We start from the raw sequence: 13,039 nt of genomic DNA, 5'->3' as shown, positions 1-13,039 counted from the left end.
CTTCTTTCAGTAATCTTTTCTTTTGCCCCTTCTTTGGAAGCTTGGTTTGGCTGGTTAGAGCATTCTTTCCCCATTTTTGCTCTTGACTGCTGGCTATTTTTCATTTATGCCCCTACATTTCTCAAGGATTTTAGCACTTGGCTTTGCATCAACCTGTTTTATGACATTAATTCTTGCCATCATCCTTAGTAACTTCAAAGTTCAAGTCTGCAACCTACTGAAGTCTGTATCCTTATAATTCACTAATGTCTTATTTTATAGTGACCGTCACTGAAATAATTCTACTTCAGCGTCTAATTTCTGTGTTTAAATTTTATCTTCATCTGTAATTGTTTCATGTCCAAGCCTTCAGTTCCGAAGCTCAGTCTCTGATCTTTCATAATTCTTCTATTCCCTACACCCTAGCTTTTTTAACTATTCATACCCAATTTTGATCTTTCTACATTCCTCTGGTTTACTAGCCAGTTTCTGGATTCAGTTTTTTTCCTGTCACATTGGACTTCATTGAAAGCTACTTTGATGTTGTTCTCATCACATCTTCAATTTCTTTCTTCTCCCTCATACATTTTACCAATTTCTAATCTGGAGTCAACCCGACTTTCCACTTTTTCCATTCCTTCTCCTTAACAGTAACAGCAAAACTTCCATAGAAATATCAGTTGGGTTCCATAGTATTCATGGTTACCTCCTGCTTCCCCCTATCCATTCCATTCAATAATTAATGTAAGACCATCACTAGGTGCAAAATTGCAGAGAGCTGGAGCCAGAGCTTTGACATACTGTGTCTGGAGCAGTTCTGCCTGGAATGATTTTCTTGTGGGTTAAGCCATTTCGGATTGGGATTTTCTCTTACCCTCAGCAGAAAAAATTCAAGTTTATGGAAACTTTGAGTTCTAGAAATAAGGAGCTATAAGTAAAATAACCTAAATTGTAGGATTGACTGAGAGGAGAAGTAGGGTAAGGGGCAAGAGAGGATCATATTGTTCTAAAGGGAAAGTTGGTAAACCTTGCTATGTGGTTGGAAGCAATTGGTTTAAACAGAAATCATATTTAGGGGCATTGATGCTGTGAATAAGAGGATACTATTAAGTGACTGGTAGGAAAACTTTAGGATGTTGGAGTATGTTGTGTACATATTTCAGCCTTCAGTAAGGTCTTACAAGAGAAAGACAAGTTTAGGTTGAAACTGGTCTGTCTAAAAGCAGAGAGTTTTGTTCGTTTCTGTTTGTTTAAGGTGGGGAGTCTGAAGTCTGCAATCTATAATCCAAATTGCCTATGAGTCTGATAATTTGGAACCCCTTAGGTTTGGAAAAGCCGAATTATTTATCCAAACTGAAATTAGTGCAAGCACAAGAGGGAGTCAGGAAACAGAAAAAACAAAAAACAAAAAACAAAAAAAAGATCCTGGCCAGACAAAGAGAACCCAATTCCACTCTTTTGATTTGCCTCAAGATAAAGGCTATTCATTTGAGGGCCCTGGGTATGTCCAGGGTATTGAGATGACAGTAAAGACACTGACATTTTCAGACTCAGAGAAAATGCCTAGACAGAATCTTAAGCTGTGGCTACTAGGCAAGCAATTAACCAGAATCAGATCGACAGAGCTTAGTTTTTAGTATCTGTATTGCCAAAGAAATTCCAAACTTGAGCCACATGGTCTGTGACTGTCTGCCCTCTGGCTGTCACCCTTGTCAGGAATTGATGTGAAGCTTGGAACACTGCAAAGACAGCAAAAGATGGAGAGTTATAGAGTAGCAGAGCCTGAGCTTTGAGGGATTCTTCTTGAACCATCCTATCTCTGGACTTACTGTTATGTGTGAAAAAGAAATATCTTTGCTTTTTAATCCAACTTCAGGAAGATATAATATTTCATAATTAAAGACACTTTACATGGTATGACTTCATTATGAAAATGTGATTTTAATCCTCAGCACTGCCTATAAGTCTCTCAACTCATGCCAAGGGGGCTAAGTTATCTGCTTCAAACATATATCACTATATTGAAGGTCCCTACCCTCGCTCAGTCCCTCCCATGCTATCTTTACAGCCCAAATTTGATTCTATCAGTTTTTGTGTTCTCTAGTTTGATAAGTAGAATGACCCTCCCCAAAGAAGTCACCCTAATTTCTGGAACCCATGAATATGATAAGACATTACTCCTGTGATCGCATTATCTGGGTGGGCCTAATATCACATGAGCCCTCAATAGAAGGTTTTTTTTTTTTTTTTTTTTCTGGCTATTGAGAGAAGGGGACATCAGAGAGAGTTGGAGCTTGGGAAGGATTCATCAAGCTGTTCAAGCTTTGAAGATGGCAGAGTCCATGAGCCAAGGAACAAGGTTGGCTTCTAGAAGTTGAGAATAATCGCTGACCAAAAGCTAGCAAGGAAATGGGGACCCAAAGTCCTACAACTGTATGGAAACAAGTTGTATCAGAAACCTGAATGAGCTTGGACATGGGTTCTCCTCAGAACCTCCAGACAAGCACCCTGGCCAGCTGATACCTTGATTTTAGTCTTAGGAGACCTTAAGCTGAATACCTTGCTTGGCCTTTCAACCTATTGGAAGCAGTGAGATAAAAAATGTGTATTGTTTTAAGCTACTAAGTCTGTTGGAAATTGTTATGAAGCAATAGAAAAATAATATATCTACCCTTAGGCTCATCTGTATTTCTCCTACCTTACATTCTTTCGGAAGTGAACTCCTTCATCTGTGTTCCAGAGTTCCTTCTCCTCAGTTATCCCGTCTTTTCACAGTAGAGATGGGGTCTTGCTATGTTGCCCAGGCTGGTCTCGAACTCCTGAGCCGAAGCTATCTTCCCGCCTGAGCCTTCCAAATAGCTGGGATTATAGGTGTGTGCCACTGGGCCTGGCTCTTTTTACAGTTTTGATCACTACCTTGCATAAACACCTCCCTGGGACCCTAGTACCTCCTTGAACTTAAATTCTACTCCAACTTTTTGTTTCCCCTTTCTCACTAATCTTCATCACAGTCTTATGAAATAGCTATTATTATTTTCTCTAGTAAGAGAAATGATTTCCCTGAGGCCATAGAATTGCCCGTGATTGAACTGAAAATCATATCCACTTCTTTCTGGTCAGAGCTCAACTGCTTATTCATCTCCTTTTGTTAGTTCTCATGTTATCTTTGTGCTCTTTCTTTCTTTCAGTTAAAACTGAGCAGGATTGGGGAAACTTTTTTTTGGATTGATTGACTCATTAAATTTTTGTCATAAATTGTTTTACACTGAAGTATAAAATGTGAAGTGTAGAAATGTCTTGCAAATATTTGCATTTTAACTCATTATTTGTAATTCTGAAATGAGTCTTAATTGGTTCCTTTTTTTCCCTCCTGTTTCACGGAGATTATCTTTGGTGTCAGTGTTGTATAGAAAACAATCTTGGCTCCCTTGGCTGCCCATTATTTTATTTGCAGTGATTAGGTGGTGAGAATTAGAGGCCAGAAGGGTTAACCCTTGGCCTCTGTCTTTCCATGTAAATCGTAGAGAGGCTGACATAGAATGATGGACTTCTAGGCCGTTGACTTTTCTCTTGAGCCCTTTCCCAACCTTTCCTGACTTAATCTCATTTCTTTGTGGGCTTCCAGGCTCCCAGTTGCATATTGGTGAGTTTTCATCACCATTGATATTTTAAAAATAATGGCTGAATGCACCGTAAACTTTCTTATATTGTATCTGCATGCTTCCCTATATTATTTTCCATCTCTGTTTTGGGGTTTCTCCTTTTTAAAAGTGTATCATTGGAATGTACATCAGTATTATTTTAGGTAATAGTGTATTATTTCAACCTCTAGTAAGTTTTCTTTATAATGGGAGTCTTTGCTTTCTCCATTTGTTTGCTCAATTTTATCTTACATTTAAATAATTATTTGTGACCATGGATTGAAATAAGTTTTGGTGATGAAAATTTTAAATACATATTTCAGTGTGTTGCTATTTCAGGACAATTATATATTCCCCTCCCACCTTTCTGGCCTAAAAGTATTTTTATTACAAAATGGGAAAAATACAAAGATTATTTGATGAATTTTTTTTCTCCTTGTGGGTTAAACATTGTTTTGCTGACTGGCAGAGTCTATGGTGAATTTTACAGTAACTTTTATTTTTTTCTTTTGCTTCATGTTCTTAACCTGATAGATTTTAAAAGAAAAGGATGAATTGAAAACCCAGCTGTATGCAGCATTACAACAAATAGAGAATCTTCGAAAGGAATTGAATGATGTCCTAACAAAGCGTGCCCTTCAGGAGGAGGAGCTTCATTCCAAGGAGGAGAAATTACGTGATATTAAGTCTCATCAAGCTGACCTTGAATTGGAAGTTAAGAATTCCCTGGATACCGTCCATAGACTGGAAGGCGAATTGAAAAAGCAGAGTAAGATCCAAAGCCAGATGAAAGTTGAGAAAGCTCACTTGGAGGAAGAAATTGCAGAGCTCAAGAAGAGCCAGGCCCAGGACAAAGCTAAACTTCTTGAGATGCAAGAGTCCATCAAGGACCTGAGTGCCATCCGAGCAGATCTTGCTAATAAATTGGCCGAGGAAGAGAGAGCCAAGAAAGCAGTGCTTAAGGACCTTTCTCACCTCACTGCACAGGCAAAATCCAGGGATGAAGAAACAGCTACAATCATCACACAGTTAAAGCTGGAACGAGATGTGCACCAGAGGGAGCTGAAAGATCTCACATCATCATTGCAGAGTGTGAAAACAAAACATGAACAGAATATCCAGGAGCTTATGAAGCACTTTAAGAAAGAAAAGAGTGAGGCTGAGAATCATATCAGGACTCTGAAGGTACCTCTGCTGAATTATCCTGATGATACTGAAGGAATTTTTCTGGTGGCTCATGAAGTTAATCAAGCGTAAACTTTTAGAGATCATTCTGTATTCCCAAGCACTGAAGGGAAGATAAAACCAACAATAAAGAGGCTTATTCATGCCTGTTCGGCCAGGTTGAAATGAGTTATAACAGCCACCTGGGAGCACCTATTTCAGAGCATTGAAGCCCTTTATAAAGAACGTTTAGCTGTTTGGGGAGTTCAGGAAAGGCAGAGGTGGCAGTAAGTCATGGACCTGAAATGTGCCCTCATTCAACATTTATGACCTCCTAAAATATAAAAGGCAAAGACTCGTCAAGGCCAGAGAAGCTATAACCACAGTCCTTATTAGTATGGTAACTAAAGTGGATCAGCTTATGGGCTGTGTAAACCCAAGGCTTTCGAGATTTACTCCTTCTTTTCCAAATCAAAGTTGCCTGGGTAAATGCCTAATTGGGATCTTGCATTTGAGGAAATGTTTCTAAGGTCTAATGTTGTTAGCATTATCACCATGCAGGGCAATCATTTTATAACATGATTGTCAGGAGTGTGATTAATCTGTTCCTCTTCCTGTCTTTTTTTTTTTCATAACACGTGTCATATGATATAGATTCCATATTATTTATTTTTTAATCTCCCTTTATTGAAATGAAGACTCTCTGAGGATAGGGATTTTAGTCTGTTTTGCTTCTAGCTATATCCCCAGTGCCTACAACAGTTTTTTGGAACATTGTAAATATCTATTGAATAGGTGAATGAATGAATGGATAAATCTTTGAAGGTTAATTATTATAATGTTTTTCAAAAGTCTTTGAAATGCAACTACTACTTTCAAAATGCTTATGATTTAAGATGAAATGATATTGAAATAGTTGACATCTGTAAAATGATATAGCTATTCTATGAGTCCTTCCCCAGTCCTAGATAGCCTTCTGGCATTAGTGGATTTGGGGTCTTCAGTTGGGATTGGCGGGTCAGAATGGAGGCTAAAATAGGTAAAAGACCCTTACTATATTTCATTAAACCTAAGACACCTTATAAGATGCATCATTGCTGTTATTACTAGATGCATATGCTCCTAAGAAATAAAAATGCTGCCTCCTGCCTATGAAACCATGATAATGCTATCATGTGTAAGAACTCCCAGGTCAGAGATGGTCAAATGTGGAAGATACACATTTTAATGTTGATGAACTATGGAATAGTAATCTTTTAGAGTTGATGAATATATAAAGTAGAATTAGGGATATGGAGAAGAGCTGATCTTGTAGAAAATAAAATATATATTACATGTTGATTGATTGGCTGTGACAATAACAATACTACCAGCAATCAGTTTTTCAACATTTTGTGCCGGTCACTGCTCTAAGAACTTTACAAGTGTTAATCATTTAATACCCACCTCACCTTGCAGATTGTGTGGTATTATTTTCTCCCTGATGAGGAAATTGGGACACAGAAGGTTAAGTAATTTGCCCACGGTCTTACAGCAGGAGAGTGGTAGGGAAAGGATTTGAACTCAGGTAATTAACTGTGTTCTTAACTGCTTTGCTAGTCTGGAAAAAAGTTTAGACTCAAGGACAGGTAGGTAATGACTTTGGGGAATTAGGAGGATAATGATGCTATTGCCAACATAGAGAATACAGACAGAATAGAAGATTTGAAGAGAACAGTGGTAAATCTAGTTTGTTTTTGTTGTTGTTGTTTTTTAGCATATTGTGTTAGGGGGAGGGACTTTAAGCTTAACCAAGAAAGTCTAGGTGGAACAGATTAGTACATAATTAGTACATAATAATTAGTAGGGTCAAGAGTTGAGGGAGAAATTGAGGCTAGAGTGAAATATTTCGGAGCCAGTTAACTCTTGGGTGGTAGTTCATATGGGATTTGGATGAGATTGTGCAGGGAATAAAAAGAGGATGAGACGCTCAACCACTAATGTTTTAAGGAAAGAATTTACTAAAAGGGCCTAGCAAATAAAAATAAAAGGCCATATGACAGATAGGAGGAGAATCAGAAGAGAATGATGTCTTGGAAACCCAGGTAAGACATTTTAAGAAAGTTATAATCAAGAGTGATAAATGTGACAGGCAAGCTGAAAGAAGAAGTATAAAAAGCCTTTATTCCATTCAACAGAGGTTGATGGAGAAAGTACATGAGGAGATGTGAGGGGATTTGATAAAAAATAAGAGTATATAGCATTCAACAGGAGACAAGGCATCTTTCCTCTGAAGGATTTGGAGGAAACCAGTAAGACTGGGTAAGTTGGTAGGGATGATCTGGGGAAACTGATGTGAATCTTGACTGATAGGCTTTCTTCTCTCTGAAGTAGAATAGGACAGTAGTGCACCAAGAAATTAGGAGCAGTGAAGATGAAAACTGGTATGAAGACTGGTACAAACTGACTGAGACTAGTCTAGGAGCATGTAGAGTACTTCCATGTGGCTAACATTGAAGAACAAAGATTGTGGGCAAAGGAATGAGAAAGCTGAAGGATAAAAATCTGCAGTCAGAGGTTGCTGATTTGGTCAGGAAGTGCAATATAAGAATTTTCAGAGTTAAGGTCTAAGGTGTGGTCATGCGGTGGTTGCTGTTGTGCGATGTTGGTGAAGGTAGTTGGGAAAGAACAGGTCAAATAACTTTGAAGTTAACTTGTGGGATGGACACTTGGCTATTTAAGATATTATTGTGAAGGCATTGATTGGTCACATGCCAAAAACCACAGTGAAGAGGGTGACTGGTCAGTCAGCTGTTGCCAACAAGGTAGAGGGAGTTGATGAGAAATAGTGTGATGTGAAAGGAAGGCAGGGTTTTTGCATGAGGACAAGCATGTAATTATTTGTTAGGAGAAACTGGCATGGCATAGAGAAATGGTTTGTTTTAAGAAGCTTGCAGTTTTCTTGAGAGTGTTGTTGAAACTAGAACCTTCCTTCTCACTAGTACTTATGTCTTATCACCATTATTTAGGTTGTAGAATAATCAACACAATGGTCAGGAGTTAGTAATAATTTTTTCAGTTAGAGCACGTTCCAGATCATCTCTGTAAGGCCATAATTCTCACATTCAGATATGCATTCTTCAGTGAGAAATAGTAACTGCATTTTCTCATGGATACATTGGCATATGGACAATATATCATATGTCATACTAGAAAACAGAATGCAGACTGCTAACTTGCAATGTAACCATACTTCTAAGTAACCTCCCTACTTCCCTCTAGTTCCTTTCTCTACCTGCAACCCCTTCCTTTAGCCCCCCAGATACTCTCTGATTTCCTTTCCCAAAATATATATCTGAGTGTGTCACTTTCTACTGAAAAACCTTCGTTAATTATTTACTGTCTCTGTAATAAAGTCTCCACTCCAGCCCAGCCCCCCTTGAAATGATTCTACCTTACTCACGTACATTCATTACTTTTTTTTTTTTTTTTTTTTTGAGACGGAGTCTCGCTCTGTCACCAGGCTGGAGTGCAGTGGTGCAATCTCAGCTCATTGCAGCTTCCGCCTCCCGGGTTCAAGCGATTCTCCTGCCTCAGCCTCCCAAGTAGCTGGGACTACAGGTGCGCACCACCACGCCCAGCTAATTTTTGTATTTTTAGTAGAGATGGGGTTTCACAATGTTGGCCAGGATGGTTTCGATCTCTTGACCTCATGATCCCCCCGCCTCGGCCTCCCAAAATGCTGGAATTACAGGCATGAGCCACTGCCTGGCCCATTCATTACCTTTTATGCTCTCCAACATTCCTCATACAAATATAGATTACTGTGCATACTTTTGACTGCTCATTCTCTATCTGAATTGGCCTCCTAGTCTGCAGGAAGAAAAATTCTGCCAAATCCTTTGAGGCCCAATTTTATACTTCTTTTATGGATCCACTGAAGTTGGAATAAATCTCAATTGAGGTGGGGCTAATCTCTTGGTCTTCTGTATTTCCATAGGTCTTTTATTGGTGCCCCAGGTACAGCACATTTAGGCTGCCTTGTATTTTGATTTGTTGCATGTTCATAAGTCTCCAGAGGGACAGGCATTAGATCTAAGCTATTTTGTATCCTCTTATGGTGTCTAGCATAATGTTCCAGACATGCAGAAGATGCTCAGTGGATATAAGTTGAAATGTTGAAAAAGCTAGAAATCAGAGCATTTGCTCCTAACTTGCTCTGTGATCTGTTTGGTTTGGATTTTTCCATGTAATGTGGGAAAATTGATTTCCTCATTTTTTTTGAGGAAGTGCTTTGAGTTCATTTGTTGTGAGATGATAACAAAGCTTTAGTAAATTCCCTATGTGTAAAGAATTTAGAATTTATAAGCATTCTGCGGATCTTCTGAAACCTTTGGACTTTTTTTTTTTTTTTTTTAATTTGAAAGCTTGAGATCTGGGAGGGGTGTTAAAGCTATTCCCTAATGTGGTATTGAAGTTGCTCTAGAGTTGGAAGAATGGCCAGAGATTGTAGGAGCCCAGCAGTTTCCTTTGAAACCAAACAATTTACCCTTAAGGAAAAATCACCACTTCATGCTATTTTATTAATATATCCATACTTTTTTACTTATTTATATTAATTAAAATGAGTTGATAGCAAAGGCCATCACAGGAGATGTAATATACTGAATTATGCACACAATGGAGTTTTAGACAAGTAGCTCTATAAATGTTGTATTTCTGTGTCTTTCAGCTTCATTTGAACTTATTACATTTTTGAGTCTAATAAGCTCTGATAAGCCATCCATATTTTTTCTCTGTACAAATTAGTTCTATTTTTTTCCTCCTTCTAGAATCACCCCTCTCATACCTATTTTTAAATTTAAATTTAAAATGTTTTAATGACATGCTGTATCTGCTATTAATATTTTCAGGTTATTGGTCTATTACCTCATTGCAATTTCAACAAAATCATTTTGTAGAGCCTTTTTTTGGATTCAGAAGATGCAGGATTAGAGTTATGTGTTTTTGCCATTTGCTGACCATTTGATCTTGGTCAAGTTATTTCACCTTTTTATGCCTCACTGTTAAAATAGGAATAATGTCCTTCTATATCACTGGGTTGTTGTGCACAAACATCACTTTGTAAATTCTGAAATGAAATATAAACGTAATAAAAACCACAACAATAAGTAAGTTGTTAGTCAAGCTTCAGCATTGGTGTGCTGGTAAATATTCGAAAACAGGCTTCTGGTGGGTGGAAAACCCTTGATTTATAGCATTTGCCAAGTTTGGTGGTTCTGAATACCCCTTTCTTGGCTGATTTCAAGCTATCAAATGAGACATTATTGGGGAGGGGTGAAGCTGGGAAGAGAAGAGCCCAGTTGGCTTTGACAGTTTCTATGAGCTGGCTGCAGCACACTACAGACTTTAGGGGGAATTCTTTGTATTTACCTATGCTTTTGTTAGGACATAAAGAAAAGTAAAAGCATTCTACTGAAACTTAAAATCATAATTGAACAATTTTCCTGATGAGAGATTTTATTTTGTAAATTTATTTTGGGCTGTGAATATAGGATTGCTCATAAAAAATCAATTTCTTCGTTAATTTAATGTGGCATCAGCTCTCAGGTAAATTTTGTGGGGTAAATAAAATAAAGATTTTGTTTAAAACTCACAAAACTTCTTTCTTTCAGGAAATTGTTTCCATTGATTGTGTTCCTATATACCTAATTAAACTCATATAATAAACTTATAAAAATAAAAGAAACATGTATTTTAGGCATTAAAGCATATATTTTAAACAGATTAAATGTGATTGCTTACAGACTGTCAGCAACTGGTAGGTGTGTTTTGTTAGCATTTCTAGTTGCACCCAGTTGGTTTTTAAAACCTGATGATATTGTACCTTTGGGGAGGAAGTGTGGCGTAGTTGAAAGCAGGGACATTAGAAAGAATTCCTGGGTTCAAATCCTGACTCTGCATTTACTCACTGTGTATCTTTGGGCAAGTGATTAGCTTGCTTTTCTTTCTCATTATTATTGGAATAAGGACAATCATAATACCTTATTTCATTCTCACAGGTTGTTGCGAGGATGAAATGAGGAAAAACTGTATACAGAAAGGTCTTAGAGCAGTGTCCGGCACATAGTGTTTACATTATTGTTATTTTAAAATTCTTTAAGTTCACATACCTGACAAATCTTTACTGAATTTCCTATATAGAATAGATTATTTCCAAAGTTTATTTTTTAAAAGGTGGTTCTGGTTATACCCTAAATAAAGATCAATAAATAGATATTGTACTACACTACTGATGTTGAAAAAATAACTGGTAAACTTTTTCATATTAAGTTTGTAGTTTCTTGGTTGTTATACTTCATAATTTTTTTAGCCCCATAAGAGTAGTATTGATAATGACTTACATAAAAAGTACACAATTATTTCATAGAAACCAGGAGTGAAGGTGAACAGGAATGTTAAGCCCCATCTATAGACGAGGGAACTTATCAGTTAGTAACATCTCATAGTATTTCCCTTTTGGGACACTTCTCTAATAACTCCTTCCCCCCTTAGCAGAGCTGGTATCTCTTCTTTGGATTTCCAAAATATCCAGCTTACACCTTTAATAAGCACTTCTCTTTCAGTGTTGTCAAATAGATTGTTGCATCTGACTCTCTTACTATTCATATCTGTTATCTTTAGCATCTAGTCCAGTATCTACCACTTCGTAAATGCTTGGTAAATACTGATGAGCGATTGAATAAATGCAAAGAACATTTCCTTTATGTTTATTTTAATATTTATATATGAATGCTTTGAACGAGCTGAAATCTTGCAGTGTTTTTCCACTGATAAAATGTGTAATGTGTTTGGTGTATTTTGGCTATGGCTAGTGGACTTTCTCTTTTTTCCTTCTCTTTTTCTCAGGCTGAAAGTTTAGAAGAGAAGAATATGGCTAAAGTTCATCGTGGTCAGCTGGAGAAGTTGAAATCACAGTGTGACAGACTGACAGAGGAATTAACCCAGAATGAAAATGAGAACAAAAAACTGAAGCTAAAATATCAATGTTTGAAGGATCAACTAGAAGAAAGGGTAAAAATATGAGTGAATTCTAATTTCAATTTTAATTTCCTCTAGAACATATTTTATATATCAACAAATGATAATTGTAGTCCTTCACAGGAAAGTTGTATTGGTGCCCCCCAAAAAAGACAGTTTATTAGAATGCTGTGATTTTTATTCTTTCAACCACCCATTCAGCTTCTAATACATTTGAAGGGTAAAAATTTTATTTTAAATTTTTTCTGTCTTAAAATAGAAATTTAGAAATGAAGTAGAAAAAAAAGGAATGATGGTTTATTGAGGATCTACTATAAGTCAGATATTTATGCCAACTGATTTACCTATGTCTATCCATCATTTAAGTCTTACAACTCTTTGGGTTAGTGTTTTAGTCTGTTTCAGCTGCTATAACAGAATGCTGTAGACTGGATAGAAGAAAAACAACAAATTTATTTCTCATGGTTCTGGAGGCTGGGAAGTCCAAGATCAAGGTGCTGGCAGAATCAGTGTCTGGTGAGGGCATGCTTTCTGGTTCACAGATGCTTCTTCTTGCTGTGTCTTCACATAACAGAAGTGGAGAGAGAGCTCTCTGGGGTCTCTTTTATAAGGGCATTAATCCTATTCATAAGGGTTCTACCCTTATGACCTAATCACCTCCCAAATCACCTCCCACCCTCAATTATCATCACATTGTAGATTCAGTTTCAACTATGAATTTTGGGGTACACACATTCAGTCTGTAGCAATTAGGTTTTATTGCTCCCTTTTGAGTGACAAAACTGAGGTTCAAATTACCTAATGGTTAAGTGTTCACTTATGTGGTAGGCACTGTAACTATTAATTCTCATGGTAAGAAGGTTGTAACTTTGGTACATCCCCACCAGGCTCACTGCTTTCCTTTGAGTAGATGTGTAAAATTATTGAGTGACTTCATATATCGTGTTGGATAGAATAATAAATATTTTTAGAAGTCACTACTTTTGAGGTTCTCTTGTGGCAAAAAGTCAACTAAGAATAGATAACAGAATATTTAAATTTGTTTTCTCTTTCACCCACTTCCTAAAAGGGTTTGAAATTGAAGGTAATATAAGTCAAATGTAAAAAATGACCATCAAAGTATGGTTAATAGGATGAGACACTATATACATGGGCCAAATGAATGCACGTATGTGCTCAATCAGGGTTACTTAAATCTATGACGAAAGGAATTAGCACTGGGTGGGTTGTCATAA

General features: G+C 37.1%; 1 protein-coding gene across 16 annotated transcripts in view; it reads left to right on the top strand.

Annotated features, from left to right (window-relative positions):
- Positions 1-13,039, top strand: part of CEP128 (centrosomal protein 128) — a 446,086-nt gene that overhangs the window by 152,294 nt on the left and 280,753 nt on the right. For all 16 annotated transcript variants that reach the window (XR_010130804.1, XR_010130805.1, XM_063698091.1 and 13 more), the window contains 2 exons: positions 4,155-4,805; positions 11,673-11,837. Coding sequence is in view for 14 of the 16 variants with exons in the window: in XM_063698091.1 (XP_063554161.1) it covers positions 4,155-4,805; positions 11,673-11,837 (816 nt within the window). In the remaining 2 variants the exon portion in view is untranslated. The remainder of the gene's footprint in view (positions 1-4,154; positions 4,806-11,672; positions 11,838-13,039) is intronic.

This window comes from Gorilla gorilla, chromosome 15 (genome assembly GCF_029281585.2).
Source record: "Gorilla gorilla gorilla isolate KB3781 chromosome 15, NHGRI_mGorGor1-v2.1_pri, whole genome shotgun sequence".
Taxonomy (NCBI): Eukaryota; Metazoa; Chordata; class Mammalia; order Primates; family Hominidae; genus Gorilla; species Gorilla gorilla.
The sequence above is the reverse complement of the archived record's forward strand: the minus strand, read 5'-3'. Positions and strand labels throughout refer to the sequence as shown.